The sequence below is a fragment of the Oryza glaberrima genome, chromosome 4, assembly GCF_000147395.1.
Source record: "Oryza glaberrima chromosome 4, OglaRS2, whole genome shotgun sequence".
NCBI classification, from domain to species: domain Eukaryota; kingdom Viridiplantae; phylum Streptophyta; class Magnoliopsida; order Poales; family Poaceae; genus Oryza; species Oryza glaberrima.
In genome coordinates this window covers 26,422,979-26,447,502 of record NC_068329.1, presented here as the reverse complement: position 1 = coordinate 26,447,502, position 24,524 = coordinate 26,422,979, and the positions used below count along the sequence as shown (strand labels likewise).

Genomic DNA, 24,524 nt, shown 5'->3' with positions numbered 1-24,524 from the left:
TTTTCCTACCTACCTCCACTTCTCATCTAATCATAAACCTCCTCTATTTAATTCTACATAATTTCTTAATAATCGTATCCAACTTAAAAAAAGCTCATATTACGGATGGAGTAAAATATTAGTTTTGCCCTCATCTTCTTCTCTCTTCTCTCCCTCTTCCTCCAGCACTGAATTTGTCGCTGGCGCTCCATGCAGTCGCGCCACTACTCCTCACGCACGTCCTTGCTGTGCGTGAGCACAGGCTACGCACGCATCCCACTGCAAGTTCGCTACCGTTGTGCAACCCCACAACGAGGTCGCCGTCGCCACTGCTCCTCACGCCGTGCACATTACCATTCTAATAAAAATTCTTTCTCTAGCTCTAATAAAAATAGTATTTTAATGCTTTAGTGTCATGTAGCACATTACCATTCTTCTAGAGTGTTATCGTGTAAATTAACCTTTTTAAGGTGTATAATAGCAAAGATCACTTTTTTATTGTTTGTAGCATTTTTAAAAAAAAACAAAATTAGAAAAAAACATCACTTGTATTAAAAGAACAATTAGTCATAAATATAAGCACTTCATAGACATGAATTCAGATTTCACCATAAGTAATTTTGATAATAGCAAGTTGCAGGGCTAAAATTTTATTAAAACTGGGTCGTATAATTTGCTAAATTTTCACAATGGCAGGTGGCATTGTTAAATCTGCTTTCAAAATTTTCTGCAAGTGTTTAGATTTTATTTTAGCTTCCTTATATCAGAATTTTTTACAGTACCAATCAATTGACATTAAACCAAATAGTACTATAGTAGCAGTCTTTATTGGTATTGTTAATGTCAAATTTTTGTATATGGTTATTTAATGGGCTATAAACCAAGCAGATACGGCCCCAAAGGCCCCAAGCCCCCAGCAAACACAAACAAGCGTACTACGTACGATTCCTCCTCCGACGAGAGAGAGCTCGCGCCATGGCAGCAGCATCCGCCGTCGCCTCGTCGTCGTCGTCACCGGCGCTGGAGCCCCACCCCGACCTCTCCCCGGTATTCTCGTCGCCGTCCGCGGCTTCCTCCTCCTCGTCCTCGTCGCGCGACGAGGGAGCGCGCGGGGTCTCGTGCGAGGGGGGCGGCGGTGATGACGTGTTCGACCTGGACGCCCCGTGGGTGGCGGCGGCCGAGGCGGAGTCGAGGCTGGAGGAGGCCGTGACGGCGGCGGCCGCGGCGCGGGTTGGTCTCTGCTGCACCGAGGAGAAGGGGAAGGGGAAGGGGGAGGAGGAGGAAGATGAGATACGAGACAACCGGCAGCGGCAGGAGGACGAGGTCTGGTACACTGATCTACTGATCGGATCAGGAAATTTCAATAATTTGTTGATTTTGGTCTGTGCTTTGGTGAATTTTCTTGCAATGGGGTTGCTGTATTCGTAGTCTCGTGTGATATTGAGCTGGGAACGTTTGGAATTGCAGGGTTTTGGGCGAGGGTTTTGCACAAAGTTGCGATCTTTTTTTCCCCTTCGAGAGGAAAAAAAATGCAGGCTTTCGCTTTCAATTTGAGGAAGCGATCCAGAGATCATTAGCATATAAACTGCATTGAGGAAAAGGAGCTGGTTATACGCTTTGCATGCGATTTTGTAATCATTTAGTTCTTTACAGAAGAAAAGAAATCATTTTTAGTGGGGGAACCAAAGGAGGAATTGTTGTACTCTGTAGGTTTTCTATTGAACCGATAATAGTTACATTTCATCGTAATAAGGGTACTGCTTGTTGGCAACATATCCTATGCACACAGGCCCTCACGTGTACACACGTGCACACCAACTAAAAAATGTCACCAAAAAATCTAGAAAAAATCATACACATACTTTCAATTGTATTACACCTAGGGTTAAAATCTTAACGTCAAATTCATTATATTTTAGCCGTAACAAAAAAAACAAAAAATCTGATAGTTTTAAGGTTGCAATTTTGTCAGAATTTTATCTTTTTTGTTATTTTCTATGTAGAATGAATTTGAAGATGCGACTTTGCACGTAGATGTAATACTATTGAAAGTACATGTATGAATTTTTCTAGAATTTTTTGTGATAATTTTTAGTTGGTGTACATGGTGTGTACACGCGAGGACCTGTGTGCATAGGATACGCTCCCCTGCTTGTTTACTTGATGTGACCATTTGTTGCAGCTGATGGCTTTGGAGGCAATATATAGTGATGATCTGGCTGTATTCGGAAAGAAAGGGGGGCTCCGCTATTTCGAGGTTCTTTGTGTTGGTCATCATTGTCGTTTCTACTGTTCTTGGATGGTGGAATTTTGTTTTGATGGTTTGCCTTCTGTGTTCCAGATTTACATACATTACGATTTGAATGATGGCGCTGAAGTGTGTGCTAAGCTTTCTTCAGCTAATGAGAAAAATCCAAAAGATGGAAGATGTTGCGTTGGAATAGAAGGGCATGGTGACGAACCAGAAGATTTTTCTTACACTTGTAATTTTGAGTACTTGCCTCCTTTGGTCTTGACATGCTTGCTTCCACTGTCCTATCCTAGCAAAGAACCCCCATATTTTACAGTCACTGTTAAGTGGATGGATGGGCCTAATGTTTCGCAGCTCTGTAAGATGCTTGACACCATTTGGGCAGAGTTACCAGGGCAGGAAGTGGTATACCGGTGGGTTGAGTCGCTAAGAAATTCTTCTCGGTCATATCTCTGGTTTGATGGAAAAATAACGTTAGGTCCAGATACTCCAATGCAGAAAGGAGATAATCGTGCAATCTCAAGAAGTCTCTCCTTGGAGTCTGTAATTCCATCCATGCTCAGTTACAGTAGTAAGAAGCGCTATCAAGCATTTCTTGAGGATCTCCACATGTGCATGATATGCCTCAGCCAGAGCAAAGGTAAGCTCCTAAAAAACACCATCCTTCTCACATTGCAATCATACGAACCAAATTCGCTCCATGCCTTTCACTTGTTGAATCTGTGCCATAGCTCTAACAATTAACTGGCTGAAACTTTCATGCTTCACACATTAATTGTAATTGTGTGCTAATAAGGCCCAATGAACCTGTTATTTCACCGGTTTATTTCTAAGATTTTTCATAGGAAACTGAACACGCTCAATCTGAAGTTCTTTTCCCTGTAAACTAACTTAAGTTTTGAAACAATTAGGTTCAAACTTCATCAGGCTTCCATGCCAACACCTCTTTTGTGTGAAGTGCTTGGGGACGTTATGCAGGATGCATGTCAAGGAAGGTAGTGTGTTTCAGTTGGTATGCCCTGATACCAAGTGCAATGCTTCAATTCCACCCTATGTGTTGAAGAGACTTCTTACAGAAGATGAATTTGAACGTTGGGATAGGCTTACTCTTGAGAAAGCACTGGACTCCATGTCAGATGTGGTTTACTGTCCAAGATGCGTGATCAGTTGCTTGGAAGATGAGGATAATAATGCACAATGTCCAAAATGCTCCTTTTTCTTCTGCTCGTTTTATAAGGAGCCATGTCATCCTAGGAGGCAGTGCTTGACTCCAGAGGAAAAGCTCCAGCGCTGGCAGGTACAAAATGAAATATATCCAGTGAATTCTTTTCTATATTAGCAGTTGATTGTCATTCTAGTAGTAGTGATCTGTTAATCTCCGATAAACATATCTGATGGTTCATCAGTAAATCCTTCAATGATATACAAATTATGAGTACTCGGTGAGAAATCTCATCAAAACTATTTCAAGGGTACCATACAGAATACGCTTTTGGCACCTTTGTGCTACAGAGTTATTCAATGAGTTGCAAAATGCTGACATTATACTCTAGGGACATTTTTCCTTTTATTGACTTACTTGTTTCATGTTTGCAGGCGTCAGGGAGGATGTCTGAGAGAGAGGTGGCACAGGAAATACTGAACATCAAAGCATTATATAATGATGTCCGATTATGTCCAAAGTGCCGAATGGCCATCAGCAAAACTGCAGGGTGCAACAAAATGGTGTGCGGCAACTGCGGTCAGTTCTTCTGCTTCCGCTGTGGCAAGGCCATAAAGGGTTATGATCATTTCCGGTAGGCCATCAACTGTAACTTCTAAAATGAAGTATCCCTTATCTTGGAAACAGGGGAAGGCATCCAGGATATTTGAGCTGTATATATCTATGCATGTATGGTTTGACAAGCTCTTGCCCATTGCAGCGAATGTAAGCTCTTTGCGCCTAGAGACATATCAGCGTGGGAGAGACAAATGGAAGAGCAGTATGGAAATCATGTACGGCTTTCACTGCGCCCTGTAGGCGGTACAATCAGGTGTCCAAAATGCCGTGAAAGAAATTTCAAGGTAAAGAAACCTATCTTCTCCATCTATTCATGAGGCATGAATGTTGCAGCATTTGGTAAATTTCCCTGCGTATACATCTAACCAATGACAATACGCATCCAGGATGATGAGAAATATATCTTCTGCTGGGCATGCCGAGCCAACTACTGCACAATGTGCAGACGTGAAGTCCAGGACAAGAGGGGGCACTTTGGGTCACCGGAATGCGTGGGGCTTGAAGATTTCTAGCATCTGATCTGTGTACTCCTATAGTCACATTTTTACAGTTTACGAAGTTAGCTGTTATGTCAAATGCTCAATCTGACGTCGGGTGTAATCGATTGATGAGAACCATATACTCCTATCTAAAAGCTGCAACAAGAGTTGTTGTCACCTTTACCTTATATTCATGCATGGTTAATTTATACTTCATTTTGCTGACATGTTCTGTTTCATTGGCAAGTGCAACAAAAGCACCTGTAATCTGTGTGATCAGCACTCGTGCCAACAGTTCTTACAATATATGAGCAAGGCTTGAGAATTGAGAGAGTTTATTGCTTATTACTCCCTCCATTCCAAATTGATCTACATAAAGTTTTTTTTGAGGTTATTCCTAAATGATCTACATATTTGTGTTCATTCATTAAGTATATTTGTTATTTGTGCATTTGGAGTAAATGGACATTGATGCATGCATCCATGCACACAGGTATTTATAACCTACATGCAATATCTTGATTTGTCATTGGCTAGAAAATAGTGGGGATGGTGCATGCATCGAGTTTGTTGCTAGAGTAAGGCCCTGTTTGTTTTAACTTAAGATTATTATAATCTAGATTATTAAATCAGATTACTCTAAGCTGGATTATAATAAGCTGACATAGAATAAGCTGAGCTGTTTGTTTCTCTAGATTATAAAGGCATCTAAGGGTAGTGGGTCTTTAGCCACCCAATAATCTGAAAAAAGCTCCTCCACAGGAGATTATTAGATTATAGTAATCTGGCTTATAGATTAAATAATCTATCATAATAATCTACTTGTTTGTTTCAGCTTACTCCTAATAATCCAGATTATAATAATCCTAAGCTGAATCAAACATGACCTAAATATAGTATGAGAGAGTTATTAGTTTTTCTTGGTCTTGGTGTACCTATAAAATATGTAGATCAATTTGGAATGGAGGGAGTATGAGTATGAGAGAGTTATTAGTTTTTCTTGGTCTTGGTGTACCTATGAAATATGTAAATCAATTTGGAATGGAGGGAGTATGTATGAGTAGTAGGTAGTAACACACGCAGCTAGTCAGCTACACCCTACAGATCTGCTATTTGCAGGCTATCGCATTGATCTACAGCTCCTGGAAACGTCAGTTGCCGTGAATGATCTTAATAAGCGTCGTGTAACAGCTGAAACTCTTGAAGGAGATTATGTCTGTTAATCCATCAAACACACTATAAAAAATGGCCAAAAGTTCGCATTCGATATTCAGACGGTGCAATCAGCAAAGCCTGCAACCATGAAGAAACCCACACGCCAAATGGTGCCAGCCCTCGCCATCCTGGCTCTCTCCGTCGCCGGACTCGCCGTCGCCGCCGCCGCGGCGCCGCCCACCCGGAGAGGGCAGGAGGTCCACCTGTTCGAGGCCACGGTGCGCGTCGCCGACGACGGCGTGGAAGATCCCGACGAGTACAACTACCGGTTGCTCGCCACCGTGCTCGGCAGGTCGCCTTCTGCTTCTCTGATCTGAGCTCCATTGTTCACATCATTTTGCTTCTTCTTTCTTTTTTTTTTTCTGACGGTGATCTACATTTTTCGCATGAAGCGTCGAGGCAGCTCAGAGCGTCACGTATGAGACTTACCCTGGGACATTCAGTGCGTTCCTCACGAACAACCAGGCCCGGAGATTGTCCAGTGAGTGAAATTCATACCGCTACAGCTCCAAATTTTCGAATAGAGTAGATGATTTATTAGATTACTGATGAATGCATAATCTGTTCGTGATTTCATTTGACAGAAGTACCGGGGGTGCTGGAAGTTAGGCAAAGGGACGATCCTGTGCCTACGGATGGACAGTGATAAGAGTTTGTATGAGGATTTGTACCATCCAGCGGTTCCAAATCCCAATCACAAAAACATGGAAGATTTATGTCTGAGCTAAAAGGAAGAGTATATGGAAAGGTTAATGTGCTTTGAATATTATAAGATTGATTAAAATTCAGCAAGCTTTGCACGAACTGATTATCCTCTACGTCAGTTTACTAATCTCCCACAACAAAAATATGTGTGCAAAGTTGCTCCTTGAAACTGCATAGGATAATATTAACCGCATGTAATAACATGTACCGTAATGATGCAACGGCTCTAGAAGGAAATACGCCACAGTCGAAACCGATGCTCTCTGCCAACAGATCATCACAGAAGTGTTACGAACCAGAGTCATCGTTTTTGTTTGCCTTGAATCTGAGGGGGATCTCAGGGTCGACACTGTGCTGCTTGCATCCACGGGGACCATAATGCTCGGAGCTCTTCCGAACCATCCTGCGGCACTGCGCACAGTAATGAACCTGGCATGCCCAGCAGAACATATGGTTGTTGTTTCCCATCTGCTCACAACAGTGACAACAATATTTCATTTACCAACATCAGGAGAACTGAAACTAAAGCTATTGAACACAGTCCTTACTTGCCAGATCACGGCAAATGGATGAAAAGTACATATTATATGTGAAAAGTTATCTTCCACTATCTAAAAATGTGATATGTTAAAACTACAACAATACCTTAGGATTTGGTTGGCGACAATTTGGGCACGGATGCTGTCTTGACAGTTCCCCCTCCAGTTCTTTCTTCACCTCCTCAATGAGGACGGTTGGATTCTTCTTCGTTGCCAGATTCTCCTGGTATCTGCAGGGCTCACTTTAAAAGAAGAGCACTGTTTCAGAATTGGTATCAAGAAAATAAGTACATGAAAGAATATTTAGTAAACCATTCTAGACTTTGAGATCTAAGAAGAATGTACCTTGAATGGCCATGATTCTCTGCCTTGCCACAGCCATAGCAGAACGATTGCCTACAGTTACTGCATAACATATGGTTGCAGCCTGATACTCGGGAGATGGCAGTACCACAATGTGGACATCGAACAGAAGAACAGAGCACTTCCTTGATGCTGGATATTTCATTTGACAAGTTCATTTTACTGGCAAAGCTGTCTTTGCTTAAAAAAGGCACCACGGTGCGATCCTGTATTGTGATCCAGATACAATTATCATTGCATAGAACTCCACTATAACGAATAATCAACAAAGGATATATTATCCGACATGACATCATATTTTACTATAACCATGAAAAGAATGTGTCGTTGTGGCCCCCTTCAAATGAAAGTAATATGGAGTGTATGCACAGTTACGGACTTACTGTATACAGACTACAGATATATGAAGTTAAAGAAAGTTATCTTATTGATCCTATTCTCTGGAAACAAAAAAAGAAAATCTAGAATTACAGATTCAGCAAGGAAATGAACTCAGCCACACTGGACACCAATCCCAAATCATATAAAACAAATCATTTGGTTACCATCAACAAGACATTGAGCTAGTTAAATATAAGAAAATTCAACTTCTTAATGCAAGGACAAATTATTTATAACCAGAGGCATACCAGAAATTCACATGTGTCCTGGATATTTTATTAATTATTTAATCCATGCTCTAAATTTCTACGAACAGCACCTCACTATGTTCATGGCTCGTAATTCAACTTTTAAAAGTTAAAACAAAATTCTTAAAGAAAAAGAGAAGATTTTTTTTAAAAAAATACAGAATAATCAGATATCTCTTTAGGAAATATCTAGGATAATTTTGGCATTCACAGATCATCTTTTTCTTGGAATGTTGTATTGAAATTAGACTCTGATAGTGAGCATTCACAGATAATACTAATTGGTGGCATTAGCAGGATTTTTCCATAGAACATGGGCTGTTATACATTTTCTACCTGTAAGGAATTTAGCTTTTCTTCTATAGTCATGCACTTCTCCCCTATGTGACGGCGATCTCTGCATCGGGCGCAGAAGCTGAAGAAGCACTTGGGGCACTGGGCATTGTTCTCCTCGTCTTCCAGGCAAGCTGCTCCACATCTTGGACAGTAAGCCAAGTCTGACATTGAGTCTAGAGTCTTCTGAAGTATCAATCTTTCCCAGCGTTCAAAATCTGTATCTCCTAGCAACCTTTTTAATAGACTTGGAGGAATGACGCCCCCGCACTTGTCGTTAGGACACAACAATTTCAGCACTGTTCCTTCTGTGACATGCATCCTTGAGTACGTTTCCATACACCTCCGACAAAAGTAATGCTGGCATGGAAGTGTAATAAAATCAATACCTGAGGGAAATCAATAGACATGGATTTAATTAAGAAATTGTCCAGATTGTAGATATGATGGAATTTTACCTAAGAATGGGACAATAACATGATTACATGCCATGGTACTGACTACAAATAATCTTTTTTGTGATTAGAAACTTGGTAAAGAAGCTTATAATGGAACAATATTTTAAAAAAAAAGCACCTTTTTTGCGGGGGAAAAAACACTTATTGTGATGAAATTATGAAACAATAGGAGGTAAACACTGAAAAAGTATTATCTTCAGAACACGGAGTTCAGACTAATAAGATATAGGTATCTATTACAGAGCACAGCACAAAGAGAGTTACTAGAGTATCAACTGAAGTGTCCCAATTACCTGCGTACTCGGTGAAACAAATCATGCAGTCATGAAGGCCACTTAGAAAAGATTCATGGCATTGCTCCTCATTGTAGCTGATTAACCATTGTGCAACAGACTCTACAGACGCAATCTCTGCAACAGCACGAACATCCACAGGACCCATCATACTACCAGGCTGTTGTATGAGTATCCCATCATCAAAACCAAGATGAGAAAGCGCAGAGCTCTGCAGCCATTGCACCCACGCATAAACAACTTCCTGTCCAAGTTGCTGTGTCCAGATTGTGTCCAGCATGAGACAAAGGGAGGAAACTTTCACGGCATCCAACCACTGTGAACTGAGAGTAAAGTATGGAGCGCGATGGCTTGGGTATGATGGAGGCATAAGGCATGTCAATGAAATTGGAGCCAAGTGCTGGACACTGAATGTGTCAAAGAATCAACTATTTTGGTCATGGTTATCACCCTGGGATAGCTCTGTGGATATGCTGGTACCATCAGGAATTTCCCAGTGCACATGGACCTTCAAACAAGTGACAACAACAAAGATATCAATAAGTTTTGTGGCGTCTCTGACAGATAATCATGTGACTAATATAAAGATGTACCTGGAAACACCATAGACCAGCCTTTGCACTGAAAATGCCTATATTGTCTCCATAAATTGCCTCCAGTGCCAGCATCTAAGAAAATCATATGTAACATCACAAATAGCGGTTTAGATCATGTTTGGACAAAGAGGGTGACGGTTCCAATCACTGATTTTTTATTTATTTATTTTTTCTTACAATATAGAGTTGCCTGAACAAATATTTACTTCTAGTTAGGCTTCAGAACATCAATATAAAGCTGTACGCAGGCTTACAGGAAGCTTTCTTAGACCACTTGCAGAGTAGCAAAAAATTTTATCCTACAATCAATGCAGTTGTTTCAGATAACACCCTCTATGAGAGAAGAGACCAGACCACAGAGGGGGATAACAATTCATGATCTACATACAATCTGTAACTTAACTGACTTGAAGGCGAAATCGGCATGTTCTAATTTGTCCACCACGACTGAATAGTGCACTGAAATGTGCACTGAAATGAACTTTCTCTACACCAACACACACACTGCACACCTGCATCCTATCAACTCGATGCCTCCATTGTACTACACTACTCGGACAGGATCGCACGAACGGGGATGCGAATCCCCCCGAGCTCGCAACGCGGTTCTGACCCCGAGACGGGGTAGCATCGCGGCGGACGGGACGATTCGATCGAGGAGTGGGGGGCGCGAAGCGGGTACTTCGTCTTGCTGGAGCTGGTCGTTGGAGCGCAGCTGCTCGTCCGGCAGCAGGTCGGGCTCCTCCCCCTCCCGGCGAGCCCGGAGCAGCATCTCGTGCAGCAGCAGGTGCAGCCCCGCCGCCGCCGCCTCGCCGCCGGACTCGTCGTCAAGCTTCCGCTTCGGGCTCTCCATCCTTCGCTCCAGGCTTCCAGTTCCAGAGCTAGGGCTTTGGTTGCAACGACCAGATTCGCACTAAACAGGAGCGCCGCGCGGAGCTCCGCCGCCGTACGAGCAACGGAACGGAGAGGAGGAGACGTGGCCGATCGATTCGGTGCGCGCGTGGCAAGGAACCCACCGCCATTTCGGGACGAGACGAAGCGACGCGAGCAACGATGTGGCGGTGTACTACCGGATACACGATGCGGTGCGCTCCGTGTTGCACGCCCCAGATTCGAAGTGGGCCTTCTGGTCTGGATTGGTAATGGGCTCGCAACAAAACTTGGTGGGCCTAATTGGGCTAGAACGTCGTGGGCGTAATCGGGTTAAGATATCTGGCCAGACCAAAGGAAATGGCATGAAGCAGCGGTTTTTTCTTTTCTTTTTTTTTTTTGAGGGAACTGTAGTATGGGCACATTTTATTACCACAATGTTAGTTTGGACTATGTAATTTTGTTTTTATTGTGGTTTAGACCACCCAAAACTAGCCTTCAGCACATAAATGACCTCAAACCCATCGGCTCCAACACATTAGTGTCTGCTAGAGAAGAGTGTTTGTGTGATCCAAATTGCAACAATCGCAGAGGTGACTACTCCAAAGAAAAATATTAGGCAAAGAGTGGTTCCAAGTAAATCTTTCATAAAAAAAATTCGAAAAGGAGAAAACTTTCATAATAGAAGATGACACAAACTGTAAATATGTAATTCACTCACCTTTTTCCCCCTATATCCTGCTGCTACAACTATGTTACAGGTACACTCGCACACTTGACACATCAAACAAACGAAATCATTTCAATGGAAAACATTATTATAGAGAGAACATGTCGTTTGAGGTTGAGAGTTCGGTTGCTTTGACAAAACAATTCATGACAGACCATACATTGTCCGGATGAAAGAAGTAAACCATAGCTGAAACCGATCGATGCTCCGCCAACGGATCACCTCTCAAGTCTATGTGTTCTGAACGAGAGTCACATTTTTGCTTATCTCGAGCCGGAGGGATCTAGGGGTCGACACTGTGCTGCTTGCATCCACGGGGACCATAATGCTCCGAGCTCTTCCGCACCACCATGCGGCACAGCGCACAGTAATGAACTTGGCATGCCCAGCAGAAGATATGGTTGTTATTTCCCATCTGCTCACAACAGAGATAACATTTCATTTACCAACATCAGGTGAAAGGGAAACTACAGCTGTTGAATATACAATCCTTTATTAAGTTTTGTCATATTCTTATCTTCCAATCACCGTAATAGGAAGAATCACAAATACATATGATATGTGAAAAATCCTCATCCATTATATAAAAATATGATATGTCAAAACTCAGCATTACCTTGGGATTTAGTTGGCGACAAGTCGGGCACGGATGCTGTCTTGATCGTTCCTCTACCAGTTCTTTCTTCATCTCTGTGATCAAACTACTTGGATTCACCTTCAGTGTTTCTCCTGCCGAATTCTCCTGATCAATTCTGCACTGTTCACTTAAAGAGGAGGGGGCAATGTTTCAGAAAGGATATCAAGAAAATAGATACATGACAGAATTTCTAGTGAATCATTCTAGACTTGAGCCATCAGAAGAATGTACCTTGAATGGCCACGATGCAGTGGCTTGCCACAGGCATAGCAGAACGGTTGCCTACAGTTACTGCATAACATGTGGTCGCAGCCTGATACTCGTGAGATGGCAGTTCCACAATGTGGACACAGAATAGAAGAACGAAGCACTTCCTTGATGCCGGATATCTCATTCGCCAAGTTAATACTCCTGGCAAAGTTTCCTTTGCTTAACTGACGCACCTTATTGCGATCCTGTATTAAATGAATCACATCAAACATTGTAATCCAATACAAATTATCCTTGCATAGAACTCCATTATGGTAAATAATCAATAATACATTACCACAAATGAAATCATATTTTGTACAAGAATGTGTTACTGTGTCCCCAGGAAATTAATACATGTGCGGTTACTGACTGTATGCAAACTACAGATATATCACATGCAAGAAAGTTATCTTGACTCCTCTTCTCTAGAAACTTTTAAAAGGAAGGGTTCTAGGACCACAACTTCAGTGAGGAAATCAACTTATCCACAAATGGTATCCTTGGACACCATTATCTGGTCATCACCAGTAGCTGGACACTGAGCTAGCTAAGTGCCTGAAATTTTAAATAATTAATGCAGAACAAATTGTTAAGCACCAGAGCCATGTTGGAAAGGCACATTCCCATGCTCTAGATTTCTATGCCCAGCACTTCACTAGATTCATAAGTCACAATTCAACTCTTAAACAAAAGTTTAAAATAAAAGATTTTTTTCACCAAATTCAGACTAACCAAATAATCTCTCTTTTGTCATTCCTGAGTACTCTTGTTCTAAGAAGGTTGTTTTGAAACAAGACTCTGATAGTGATTGATTCATAGCTAATATGAATCAGTAGCATTTAGCTGGATGTTGAATATAGCATGTGCTGTAATTCCATTTTGCTACCTGTAAGGAAAGAAGTTTTTCTTCTGGACTAATGCATCTCTCTCCTATATGACGAAGGTATCTGCAGCGGGTGCAGAAGCTGAAGAAGCACTTGGAGCACTGGGCGTTGTTCTCCTCGTCTTCCAGGCAAGCTGTTACACATCTTGGACAGTAAGCCACGTCTGACATTGAGTCTAGAGTCTTCTGAAGTGTCAATCTTTCCCATCGTTCAAAATCTTTGTCTCCTAGCATCCTCTTTAGTAGACTTGGAGGAATAATGCCCCCCCACTTGTCATTAGGACACAGCAATTTCAGCACTGTTCCTTCTGCGACATGCATCCTTGAGTACGTTTCCATGCACCTCTGACAAAAGTAATGCCCGCATGGAAGTTTATTGAAGTCAATACCTGAGGGGAATGAACAGACATATGGATTCAATTTTAAAGTGCCCAGACTGAACATAAATGATGGAACTTTGACTGCTATGGTTATTCATTAGAACAATGGGACATGAATATAATTACCTGTCAGAGCACTGACTACAAATCATTTTTCTTTTTGTGATTACAAACTCGGTAAAGAAGCTTGTAATGGAATAATGTTTTGAAAATTTCAGTTCTGGTAGTGATGAAATTATGAAACAATAGGAGGTAAACACTGGGAAAAGTATTATCTTCACAACACAGGTATGAACTGAAGCATACCAATTACCTGCACGCTCCGTGAAACAAATCATGCAGTCATGAAGGCCAATTAGAAAAGATTCATGGCATTGCTCCTCATTGTAGCTGATTAACCATTGAACAGCAGATTCTACGGACACAATATCTGCAACAACACGAACATCCACAGGACCCATCATACTATCAGGCTGTTGTATGACTATACCATCATTAAAACCAAGATGAGAAAGTGCAGAGCTCTGCAGCCATTGCACCCACCCATAAACTACTTCCAGTCCAAGTTGTTGTGACCAGATTGTGTCCAGCATGAGGCAAAGGGAGGAAACTTTCACAGTGTCCAACCACTGTGAACTGAGAGTAAAGTACGGAGCATGATGGCTTGGGTATGATGGAGGCATAAGGCATGTGAATGAAATTGGAGCCAAGTGCTGGACGCTGAATGTGTCAAAGAATCGACTGTTCTGGTCACGATTATCATCCCGAGATAGCTCTGCGGATACACTGATGCCATCAGGAATTTCGCAGTGCACATGGACCTTCAAACAAGTGACAACAGAAAAGGTATTTGTAAGTTTTGTTGGTCTGTGACGGATAATGAATCATATGTGACTAATAAACATATGTACCTGGAAACAACGTAGTCCATCCTTTGCACTTAAAATGCTTATATTGTCTCCATAAATTGCCTCTAGTGCCAGCATCTGAGAAATCATGTGACATAACAAATAGCAGTTTAGAGTATGTTTGGAAAAAAAGATTGGCGGTTATACTTACTGATTATTGCTAATATTTTTACAAATTAGATATTTACTTTGCAACTATTGCAAGTGTCATTCTAGTTATGCTTTAGAGTTTAGACTAATAGATGGCTGTACGCGGGCTTCCAGTTTCGAAGTTTGTTTAGACCACTGACAGTGGCAGAGTAGCAACATTATGTATTTATGAATCTTGAGAGATTTTATAGTCCGTGAAAAAATACCTCGAGGTAGCTAATTTTACGCTAAATTTTTTGGTACCTCAAAATACTTAGTATCCGGAGGTATCAAATTTTACGCTAGAAATAGTAGTAACTCCTGGTATTTTTTTTAGAATTTTGCAAAATTATAATGGCATGGTTCCAATTTTCCCTTTTTTTTAAGGATGTAAAATTACTCTATGATCTTACAATCACCACTGTTAGTTTCAGATGGCAACCTCGATGAGACTCGATGAGAAAAGGACCACTGAGAGGAATCGATAACACTGATCATGAACTGCAAGTCTGCGATCTGTAACTTAACTGACGAAGCCTAGAACAGTAGAACTAGAAGTAACCCGACGAATCCTAGCCCGCAAGGGCTAGAACTGCAAGGGGTAGAGGCACGCGGCGGACGGGATGACCGGACGACGAGGCATCGATTCGATCAAGGAGTGGGGGGGTGGGCGAGCGGAGCGGGGGTAGGTTACCTCGTCTTCCTGGAGCTGGTCGTTGGAGCGCAGCTGCTCGTCCGACAGCTCCGGCTCCTCCCCATCCCGGCGAGCCCGGAGCAGCATCTCGTGCAGCAGCGCCGTCGCCGCGGCCCCTCCGTGGGACTCGTCGTCATGCCGGGGGCTCTCCATCCTTCCGACTGGGTGAGGCCGTTAGGGTGAGGGCGCCGCCGCGCTTTGCAGCAGTGGAGGAAGCCGAATCCATGTGAGCTCCGCCGCCGCGCGAGGAAAGTAGGAGACGTGCCCGATTCGGTGCGCGCTCGCCAAGGAAGCCCGACGCCACCACGTTCGATTCGGGGAAGAGAACCGTACGGTGAAGGGGTGTACGATGCGGTGCGCAGTGCTCTCTTTTTTTTCCTTTTTCAAAGTGGGCCCTCTCGTATTGGTAATGGGCCCCCTGAAAACTTAATGGGCCTAATCAGGCTAAATATCTGCATAATAAGTTCACCTTAGATCCCTCAAGTTGGCGCCCAGTCTGAAATTCATCCCTAAACCAAAAACCAGATATAATGCGCCATTCAATTCTTAAAACCAGTGCAATTCCACATTACACTAGGTAGAATGTACTCCCTCCGTTCCCCCATATGCATTTTCCAAAAAATGCGCAGAAATGTTTATATCTTGAAATAGAGGAGTACATTATTTCACTTTGTACTGAATTTAGTATATACTTTCACCTTACACTATAGTATGTCAGAATAAGTTTCACGTTGCACTAGGTTATTTCATACAATTGAAGAGAAATCTTGTAAAATATACATAAAATTTATGAAACCCTTTGAATTTAGACCGTACTATTTCACAGTCTCATTCGGGATTTATGAATTTCCATGAAATTGTTTATAGGCCTTGATTAATCTTCTGTTAACTAAAACATATTACCACACAAGCTGTAAAGTAATAGTATGTCCATTCTAAAGTCGTGGTACAGTCGCGCGCATCAAACTAATTAAAATCCTCAGTAACAATCCCATTTTATTTACACACCAATGCAGGACAGAACAAACACTATCTGGCATCTCGAAAAGAATCTTGCAAGAATTTTTCCATAGATTGTTGTCATGTTTCTGTTCCTGATGTAAGAGGACAGGCATCCTGAATATACACAGTATTCTCAATAACAAGTCCGGAGCTAAATGAATGAGCGGCACAAAATTCCCTCCAATATAAATCGTTGAGCTTTTACTGGTACAAGGAAGCAGGAGACTTAAAACAAGACTCACGGCCAAACCTTGGAATCTCGAAGAAAATACACCCTGGTGCAAGGAGTATATGTATTCGCATACGCGCACAGAACCTCTGGAAATAGCATTGTCGTCGAGGTATTTTTGGTGATGCGTAGTATACGAGAAGAACTCTCAGGGATCTGCAGTATGCTGTTTGCATCCTTTTGGACCAAAATGCTGTGAGGTCTTGTGGACAGTTTTCCGGCACAGTGCACAGAAGTGCTTCTGGCATGCCCAACAGAAGACGTGGTTGTTGTTTCCCATCTGATCAAGTTACCGAAGCAAATGCAAAATTAGGAGCTAGGGCAAAGGTATAGTGTATTAGAAAAGAAAATTAGCAATGCGGTTTAAAGACGCTAGGACATTCTCTAGAAGCATGCAGGGTTGGGGTCAGCCCTACCCTATAGCTCAAAGCAAGAACCAAAATGCATGATAACAGGGGCTGATTTAGTAATGTTAAGGTGGGCAAAGGTTGTTTTCAACCCCAACCCCCATCCCACCCCCCAATAAAACAATCTTTATCTAAAAATTATATGTTTACACGTGCTGTTATTCTACATATTAAAGCCCCGCGACCATGAAAAGAAAGTACGGAGTAACACTTTTCGTTAGGTTAATGCAAAAGACACCTTTGACCAAAAAAAAAGGTGGTTGATATTACCTTCGGACATGGTTGCCGGCAAGTAGGGCATGGATGAGCAAATTGCCGAAACATTTCAGCTTGCACTTGTGCAACATTTTGACGCTGGACCCTCGGATTCATTTGCATGTTCCATCTATCAAGCTCTTCCTGAGGGAAAAGCTTACATGAACCCCTGGGCATAACAACATGATTGGTCTTTGTCAAGTTTGTGTATGATAATGAGCAGAAATTGCATATTGCCCCAAAAGAAAACTAACCTGAAATGTTCATAACCTTCAATTGCACTGTTACATTGGTAGCAGAAGTACTGGCCACAATTACTACATGACATCTTATTGCATCCTTCTATCTTATGGATAGCCATCTTGCACCGCGGGCACATTTTTGAGTCCTTCATAATTGCCTTGATGCTGCGTAGTTCCTCCAGAAACTTATGCTGATCTCCCTGTAATTTTCCTGCTTCTTGGCGTTTCTGTCAAATAAAGAAAGTTACTATGCAGAGAAAAATACAAAGCAAACAACAGAAGCAAATGAGACATGGTTTGCAATAAGAATAAATTATAGCCTGATTGTTACCACACTAGAATCAATCTAAATGCAATTGTCTAACATAATCACACTGAAGATGAGAGAGAAACAACACGTACACCTATGATATTGCAACCCGCAACATACCAATCCATAAAGTGTAGCAAACTGCATACCAAATTAGATTTTAAAAAACAGTTTACGCAACTTACAAAAGGTAAGTTTACTATTACTCATAATAGGTAATTTATAAATCCGAAGGGACTCTGATAATCATAGAAAAAAACTATTTATGCAACTTATAATTTATATAAAAGAACTGCATACCAAATTAAGCCTACAAGTGGAACATCAATGTCAGATCATAGTTTAGAAAGGATTGATAATTCAGATCTATATAACACAGCAAACCATATTATAATACTTTTTATGGTTTCTATTGGATAGCAAATCATTTCTCAATGGAACAGATTACTATCTCTAGTTTCTACCGCTGTGGAAATCTGTTAAACATGACAATAGAAGTCTCGTAACTAAACTAAATGCAACATAAGCTAAATTTATGTGGAATGCAGTTCTCCCACCTCCAAAATAAGTAGTTTTTCTTCAGGCGACATACATTTGTCCCCAACATGACGGCGGTCTCTACAAAGCGTGCAGAAGCTGAATAAACAACTTGAACACACAGCTTCATTATCTCCATCCTCCAAGCAAGCAGTTTCACATCTCGGACAGTAGACTACATCACTCATGGAGTCAAGAGTTCTCCGAAGTAGCAATCCTTCCCAACGTTCAAATTCTTCTTCCCCAAGAAGCCTTTTCAATATATTAGGAGGAACAACAACTCCACATTTTGTATCAGGACATAGCAACTTCACCACAGTTCCTTCCTTGACATGCATTTTACAATATGTTTGCATGCATTTCAAGCAGAAGAAATGATGGCATGGAAGTTTGACGAAATCAGTTCCTGATGATGTAACAAATTAGACTGAAAACATAGTAATATAGATAATGAGGATTAAGCAAAATGTAACAAGTGAGTTGGATACTTGGATTCCCATCATAAAGATCTGCCACATGATTCTAAATTTTTACATGCAAGTACAGTCTTTCGAAGAATATACCTTTAAGACACTTCACAAACAAGAGCAGAAAAATTGTTACATGAAATGAATACCTCTTAACATGGTATCGATATAGCAGTGTCAAAGTTACAATATCTATGCGTTTTGGGGGCTAAATAACACACATTGTGGTAGATCTAACCCCAAAATAGTTCCAAGTTGTACAAGCATGACCACAGGCTAACATAAACCTATTGTGGTAATTTGTTATTGTAAGCCCAAGACTTTCAAAACTACAGCAGGTAAAGACTATAATACTACAATTGTTCTATGGTAATGAAAAGGCAGAAAAGTTAGAACAATTCCAAGCTGTACCAGGACTACAGACCAACACAAACCAACTATGGTAATTTGTTGTTGCAAGCACAATACTTCAAAACTGCAACAAGTGAGACTATGACACTAGGATAGTTCTGCAGAAATGGAAAGGTGGAAAAGTTACCAGGAAACTCGCTGAAACAAATCATGCAGTCATGGATAGCACGTAAAAAGGCTTCATGGCACTTATCATCATTCCATCTCATCATCCTAGGAATTATAACATCGGGTGCAGCATTATGTGAAAGAGCACGCTTATCTCCACACTCATGATCATACGCTGAATCACTGCTTAAAACTATCTCACTAGCAAACCCTAAGTGAGATAGGGAAGAGCTTTGGAGCCATTGTGCCCACTGATATGTTACTTCCACGCCCTTTTGCTCCTCCCAAACTGTGTCCAGCATTTGGCATAGTGATGAAACCATCATTTTGTTCATCCACTCTGCTGAGATAGTGAAAAGAGGAGGCTGATGACTAGGGTATGGTGAAGGCAGAAGGCACGTTAGCAGGATTGGCGGCAAGTGCTCAACTCTAAACTTGTACACGAGATTATCAGAGGCATCAGTATCATGGCCTGCTCCATATTTCAGTGATCCAGAACCATAACCGAGCCTTGCCGATACATCGATACCATCTGGGATCTCAATATAAACATGAACCTGCAATCGTATCAGCAGATGAAACCCTCTCCTGAATGTTATACTATGACCTCAAGATAGAAGATGAGGAAAATACCTGGAAAGACCGTTGGCCTCCCTTCTTATTGAAAATGACTACATTGTCTCCAAAAATGGCCTCCAAGGCAAAGATCTGAGCATAGAATTTACATTGTATCAGACTAAAATAAGTAAATGATCACACATTCAACTAGAAAAGTAGATGACAGCAAACCAAGAATCACTACATTGTACATACAAACACTCCCTTTCAACTGCTTGGCTCCATATTATACCTAGGCCATTCAACGTGCATAGTATTTTCTCCCTTTCTTTCCAATGTGATTAGCAAATTGTAAACCTTACCAGATCATAAAATTTTACTAACATTGGCCTAAATGCAGGCATGGCATAGCTATATGGCATCTCTTCGCTTTGCCTCAGGTCCACAGGTAATTCCATCATACAAAAAGTTTGCTGTGTGCCTAAGAACAGACTCTCAGTTGGCCAGAATTTCACCTACTGTCTTCACATCTATGACAGAATCACAGAAGCCACTCAATTATGCTTAGCCATCTGCAGACAAGACCAGCTACGAGTCTATGACACACTCAAGCGAGAGAAAACAACGCATCACCTCATCCTCCTGCCTCTGATCATTTGCGGCCGCCTCCTCCTCGGTCAGCTCCACCTCCTCCCCACCAAACCCGACCAGCTCCTGCAGCTTCCTTACAGCCTCCTCCTCAAGGCTCCCACCCAATTCATCCCTCCCAGATGAAGAAGCTTCCAGCGGCGGCTGAGACGACGGCGGAAGCTCCACCGGAGCATCCTCGGCGGTGGGGCAGGCGGAGACGTCGAGGCGCCCTACGGCCTCGGCGGCGGCGTCGACGGCCTCGCCGCCGCCGCCGTCGTGGGGGATCTCGGAGACGGGGTTAGGGTTTTGAGAGGCGGGCTTCGGGCCGGGCCTTGGGCCTCCCTTCCCCCTGGACGACTTCCGAGGCATCGCGGCGGAGCAGAACAGCTTCGGGGCGTGGGGGGATGGCCGGACGGGAGGATGCGTCGGCGGCGCGCGAGTCGGACCGGAGTGCGCGGCCGTGGAATAGTAGCTACTAATAGCTCTGTAAGGTGTCTTTGCGGCGGCGGCGGCGGCGGCGACGCGGCGTGATTTTGGCGGCGAGGCGTGAGGCGGTGGTGGGGTGGTGTCCGGTGGAGGCCGGCACGAGGGGCACGAGTATCGGGCCGCGTGATAAGCAGATTCGGAGAGGCTTCGGTTTGGGTTGGGCCTTCGTGGAAATGTGTGGACTGTTCGTCCTTATTGTGCCGTGGAATTTTCAGATATCAAAAAAAAATCAAGGAAACTATTTTTTAAAAAAATAATAATAAATCTAAAAAGGTTGCGATTCCTATTCGAATTCTGAAACACTGAACAGAAGTTCTCTAACTTCCATATATTGGGGACCAATCCTCAGTGCTGAAACTTGCATCTCATTTCAGTTTTTTAACTATAAATTGTCATGAAAGTTAAGACTTTCAACTTGAAGATTCCAATTTTGAACTCAAAATTTATATGTCAGCCTATTGGAACTATAATATTTGTAAATTAAGTTGGTTAACCATTTAAGATTCGCTGCATACCAATCCCCTTCAAGTATACAGTACATCCTAGTATGGTCAACCGTCAACCTACCTTCTGCTCATCTGCTGGCTCTGCAATGACAAAACTTATTAAACGCTATTGGTACTAGAATGCAGATTGATTGATTGCCAACACATGCGGGGAAACGCTACCATCAGGTGATGCAAACAAAGCAGTCATCAGACCAGGTGCGTAGTGCTGTGTTTAGTTCACACTGAAGTTTAAAAGTTTGGTTGAAATTGAAACGATGTGGTTGAAAAGTTGTGTGTGTATGAAAGGTTTCATGTGATTGAAAGTTGGAAGTTTGAAAAAAAACTTTCAAACTAAACAGGACCTAGATTACTCTTGAATGGGGAGTTTGTGTTTTTGTTCTTTCAGGTCGGCATTCTGAACATTCGAAGCTCGCGGGGTCCCAGCTATTTTTTTGAACTAGTAACTGAACGCTTGGTCAAGAAAGGATGAACACTGGGAGGCTGAGTCGTCGGACAAAGAGAAAAAAAATGCTGCAACGACCGAGAAATTCCCTTATAATCCGGTCCGCTCAACGATAATCGAACAGTCTAGGATCGCAAGCAAATACAATTTTTTGACGCTGACAAGAACGGCTGTAGCCCTCTTCTTATCATGCAATTCTAAATGTTTCCTCAATTCCTCGTCTTTGCAACATACAAACAAAGCAAGAATTTTCACAGCCTGGGAGGCTGGGACAATGGTGTTAGATGAAAAAAATAAAAATAAAAAAAAGAACTAAATTGATTTTGAATTAAGGAGGGAGTGGGGTTCGAACCCGGACCGGCTAGCCAGGAAGACCCTGGGCCTTTCTCACAATGGTGTTAGATGAGAAAATTCAGTATTTGCGGAGTACTCTTTTCAGGCAAACCATTGAGTGATCCAATTTGCAGACAGTACATTTTCCCTTCTTTTTTTTTTCATAGTAGTATGTAGATATTTCTTTTTGCAATTGCACGACATAGACATGCATTGGATGTGTGCTCTCGGTGAAAACTTAATGAAGCAAGCGCAACGACGAAACTATGAGTCCATTTATTACTCTCGAATTCTCGATACATTTGCCATGAGATGATCCCAGGTGTTGGCCTGATCTTAACTTCTGCAGTAACAATGGCTAGAAGGTCTCTTCATCTGAAGTCTGCCTTGGAACCTGTTCAGGCTCGGCGCTGCTCCTCTGCTCCCTCATATACTTCGTGACGGCCTCAGCAATAGCAGCTAAACCACCGGTGCTGACAGAGGATGCCTTGCTTGCGTCCTCAGCTTCGAATTCAATGGTCGATCGTAGTACAGAAGAGTTGTCTGTTTTTCCGATGATCTCTATTCGCACGACATATTTCTTAAAGCCTTGATCTAGAAAACCACCTTCTATTACTTCTGCCTCCTTGATGTAGTTCTCATTGTCAATCTTGATGAACTTTTCTTTCATGAATTCTCCCCTATGTGCCCCTAGCAATACAAACAGCCGAACAAAACTTGAGAGCCATACCTCCCAGCACGCAAAATGATATGATGAATCAGCACATAATTAATTACACGTCTAGCTAAAATAAAACTTAAAATGGATTTTAATATATTTTTCCTGTAGAAAATTTTTATAAAAAACATTCCGTTGAAACGAGGAAGAGAAGTTAGGAACATGGAAATAAAAACACAAAGTCAAGAGGCCCAAAAGAAACAAACAGATTTTGATTAAAAAAACTTTGCTAAACTGAGGTGTATTTGTGTTCGGTTCGATCAGGTTCTAACCAGGAGCGAAGACGACATGCAGGACAGACCCAACGCCACCGTCTCCCTCAACGAGCTCAACCTTGGAAAATACTTCAGGAACCAGCTGAGGGAGCAGCTGCGCAACAAGGAAGCCGCCATAGACCTCCCACACCTCGGCAGCGGGGAGCCCAGTCTCCAGCTCGTGGCAGACGCTCCCTTTCATCGCCTCCTGTGCTCACGATTTGAGTGAACGATCAGACTCTATCTTGCCATGTTCAAGGTACGCCGTACGTGCAAGGACTGTAACCCGTTGGTCTAATCTACCACTGAACAGGTCTATATGTAGATTTATAATATTAGGTAGTGACTAATCAAATACTGAGATGTTTTGAGATCGATGGAGTAAAGACCTCATGAACCCTCTGAGTTCGTCAGGAGGAGATGGGAACAAATCTCGTGCACATGAAAAACGGAGCGATCCATTAGCGCGTGATTAATTGAGTATTAGCTATTTTTTTAAAAAAATGGATCAATATGATTTTTAAGCAACTTTCGTATAGAAACTTTTTGTAAAAAATACACTGTTTAGCAGTTTGAAAAACGTGAGTGCGGAATACAAGGGAGAGGTGTTGGAAACACTGGCTGCCAAACACGAGAAAATTATAATATTGGGACTGCAAACATGAGGGCTTCGTTGTTTTGACACTCCGAGTGGATGACAAATGGGTCTATCTATGTCTACGAAATGTGGGTCCAATGTCATTATAGCAAAGATTAATATTTGCAGTGTCATAATTGCAAATCCCCCGCCAAACACAGCCTTAGTCCCTTTTAGAATATGTTTTGAAAAACAAGAGATAACAATGATTAACAACACCTCGAACTAAAGAATATAACGTTGCTTAGCAAGTGGTTATACAAGTTACTCACCTAGATGGAATGTGGTAGCAGATGCTACATAATAAATATTCGAGATAATAACCTTAGCTAAGGCTTATTGGAAAGCGGGGGGCTCACATTTTTGCAAAAATCATGTTTGGAAACCGAAGAAAATCATGTTTGGTTCCTTTCATATTAGGGACGGCTCTCAAATAAGGTTTTGGGAAGGTAAGTGGTTAGGTAATCCCTCATTTGGATATCAATATCCTGGTCTCTATAATATATTTAGGCATAAACAGTCAATTATCCCACATATCTTTCAAACAAACCCACAAAAATTTTCATGGAGACAGGATTTAATTGGAGCACAATCAGCTGCATGACATAACTTATTACCTCGCAGAGCTGATTTGGTTTCGATACAGGAGCAAGATAAAATTCACTGGAACCTCACTCCAATAGGGTCTCCTCGATCAAATCTCACTACTTAGTTCTTGTTCACACGGGCATCCTGAATATCAATAGACGTATTTGGAAGATAAAAGTATTGCTAAAAGCTAAGATTTTCCTTTGGTACTTACGCCAGGATGTAATTCTCACCAAGGATAACCTAGCTAAGCGAAAAAGAAAAGTTAGTAAGAAGTGTTGCTTTTGTCATAAGGACG

General features: G+C 42.0%; 5 protein-coding genes and 1 pseudogene across 8 annotated transcripts; 2 read left to right on the top strand and 4 right to left on the bottom strand.

Moving 5' to 3' along the window:
- Positions 1-887: 887 nt before the first annotated feature.
- Positions 888-4,855, top strand: LOC127769706 (uncharacterized). Of its 2 annotated transcripts, none has more exons than XM_052295327.1 (7): positions 888-1,302; positions 2,162-2,236; positions 2,321-2,870; positions 3,142-3,527; positions 3,827-4,026; positions 4,153-4,294; positions 4,397-4,855. In XM_052295327.1, exons 1-7 carry the CDS (start codon positions 955-957, stop codon positions 4,520-4,522), a joined length of 1,827 nt encoding a protein of 608 aa, XP_052151287.1. In that variant the 5' UTR covers positions 888-954; the 3' UTR covers positions 4,523-4,855. The 2 variants fall into 2 exon arrangements, with proteins under 2 accessions (XP_052151287.1, XP_052151288.1); XM_052295328.1 differs by having other exon boundaries at positions 1,190-1,302; positions 1,447-2,236; positions 4,397-4,852.
- An 857-nt stretch (positions 4,856-5,712) lies between these two features.
- Positions 5,713-6,467, top strand: LOC127769740 (uncharacterized). The gene is made up of 3 exons (XM_052295370.1): positions 5,713-5,996; positions 6,097-6,185; positions 6,289-6,467. Exons 1-3 carry the CDS (start codon positions 5,791-5,793, stop codon positions 6,348-6,350), a joined length of 357 nt encoding a protein of 118 aa, XP_052151330.1. The 5' UTR covers positions 5,713-5,790; the 3' UTR covers positions 6,351-6,467.
- A 10-nt stretch (positions 6,468-6,477) lies between these two features.
- LOC127769741 (uncharacterized) lies at positions 6,478-10,629 on the bottom strand (annotated as a pseudogene).
- A 407-nt stretch (positions 10,630-11,036) lies between these two features.
- LOC127769403 (uncharacterized) lies at positions 11,037-15,430 on the bottom strand. 2 transcript variants are annotated; one of them, XM_052294988.1, is made up of 7 exons: positions 15,104-15,430; positions 14,284-14,358; positions 13,686-14,193; positions 12,996-13,381; positions 12,089-12,312; positions 11,837-11,984; positions 11,037-11,635 (listed from the first exon to the last, which is right to left on the bottom strand). In XM_052294988.1, the coding sequence occupies exons 1-7, from the start codon at positions 15,254-15,256 to the stop codon at positions 11,504-11,506; spliced, it is 1,626 nt and encodes a 541-aa protein (XP_052150948.1). In that variant the 5' UTR covers positions 15,257-15,430; the 3' UTR covers positions 11,037-11,503. The 2 variants fall into 2 exon arrangements, 1 of the variants encoding a protein (XP_052150948.1); XR_008016784.1 differs by having other exon boundaries at positions 11,493-11,635; positions 11,837-11,977.
- A 707-nt stretch (positions 15,431-16,137) lies between these two features.
- On the bottom strand, positions 16,138-20,875 carry LOC127771792 (uncharacterized). Of its 2 annotated transcripts, none has more exons than XM_052297727.1 (7): positions 20,263-20,875; positions 19,705-19,779; positions 19,091-19,628; positions 18,106-18,491; positions 17,251-17,465; positions 17,012-17,165; positions 16,138-16,614 (listed from the first exon to the last, which is right to left on the bottom strand). In XM_052297727.1, exons 1-7 carry the CDS (start codon positions 20,626-20,628, stop codon positions 16,483-16,485), a joined length of 1,866 nt encoding a protein of 621 aa, XP_052153687.1. In that variant the 5' UTR covers positions 20,629-20,875; the 3' UTR covers positions 16,138-16,482. The 2 variants fall into 2 exon arrangements, with proteins under 2 accessions (XP_052153687.1, XP_052153688.1); XM_052297728.1 differs by lacking the exon at positions 20,263-20,875 and adding an exon at positions 19,992-20,227.
- A 1,512-nt stretch (positions 20,876-22,387) lies between these two features.
- LOC127772347 (norbelladine synthase-like) lies at positions 22,388-23,203 on the bottom strand. The gene is made up of 2 exons (XM_052298378.1): positions 23,020-23,203; positions 22,388-22,719 (listed from the first exon to the last, which is right to left on the bottom strand). The coding sequence occupies exons 1-2, from the start codon at positions 23,201-23,203 to the stop codon at positions 22,388-22,390; spliced, it is 516 nt and encodes a 171-aa protein (XP_052154338.1).
- Positions 23,204-24,524: the final 1,321 nt, after the last annotated feature.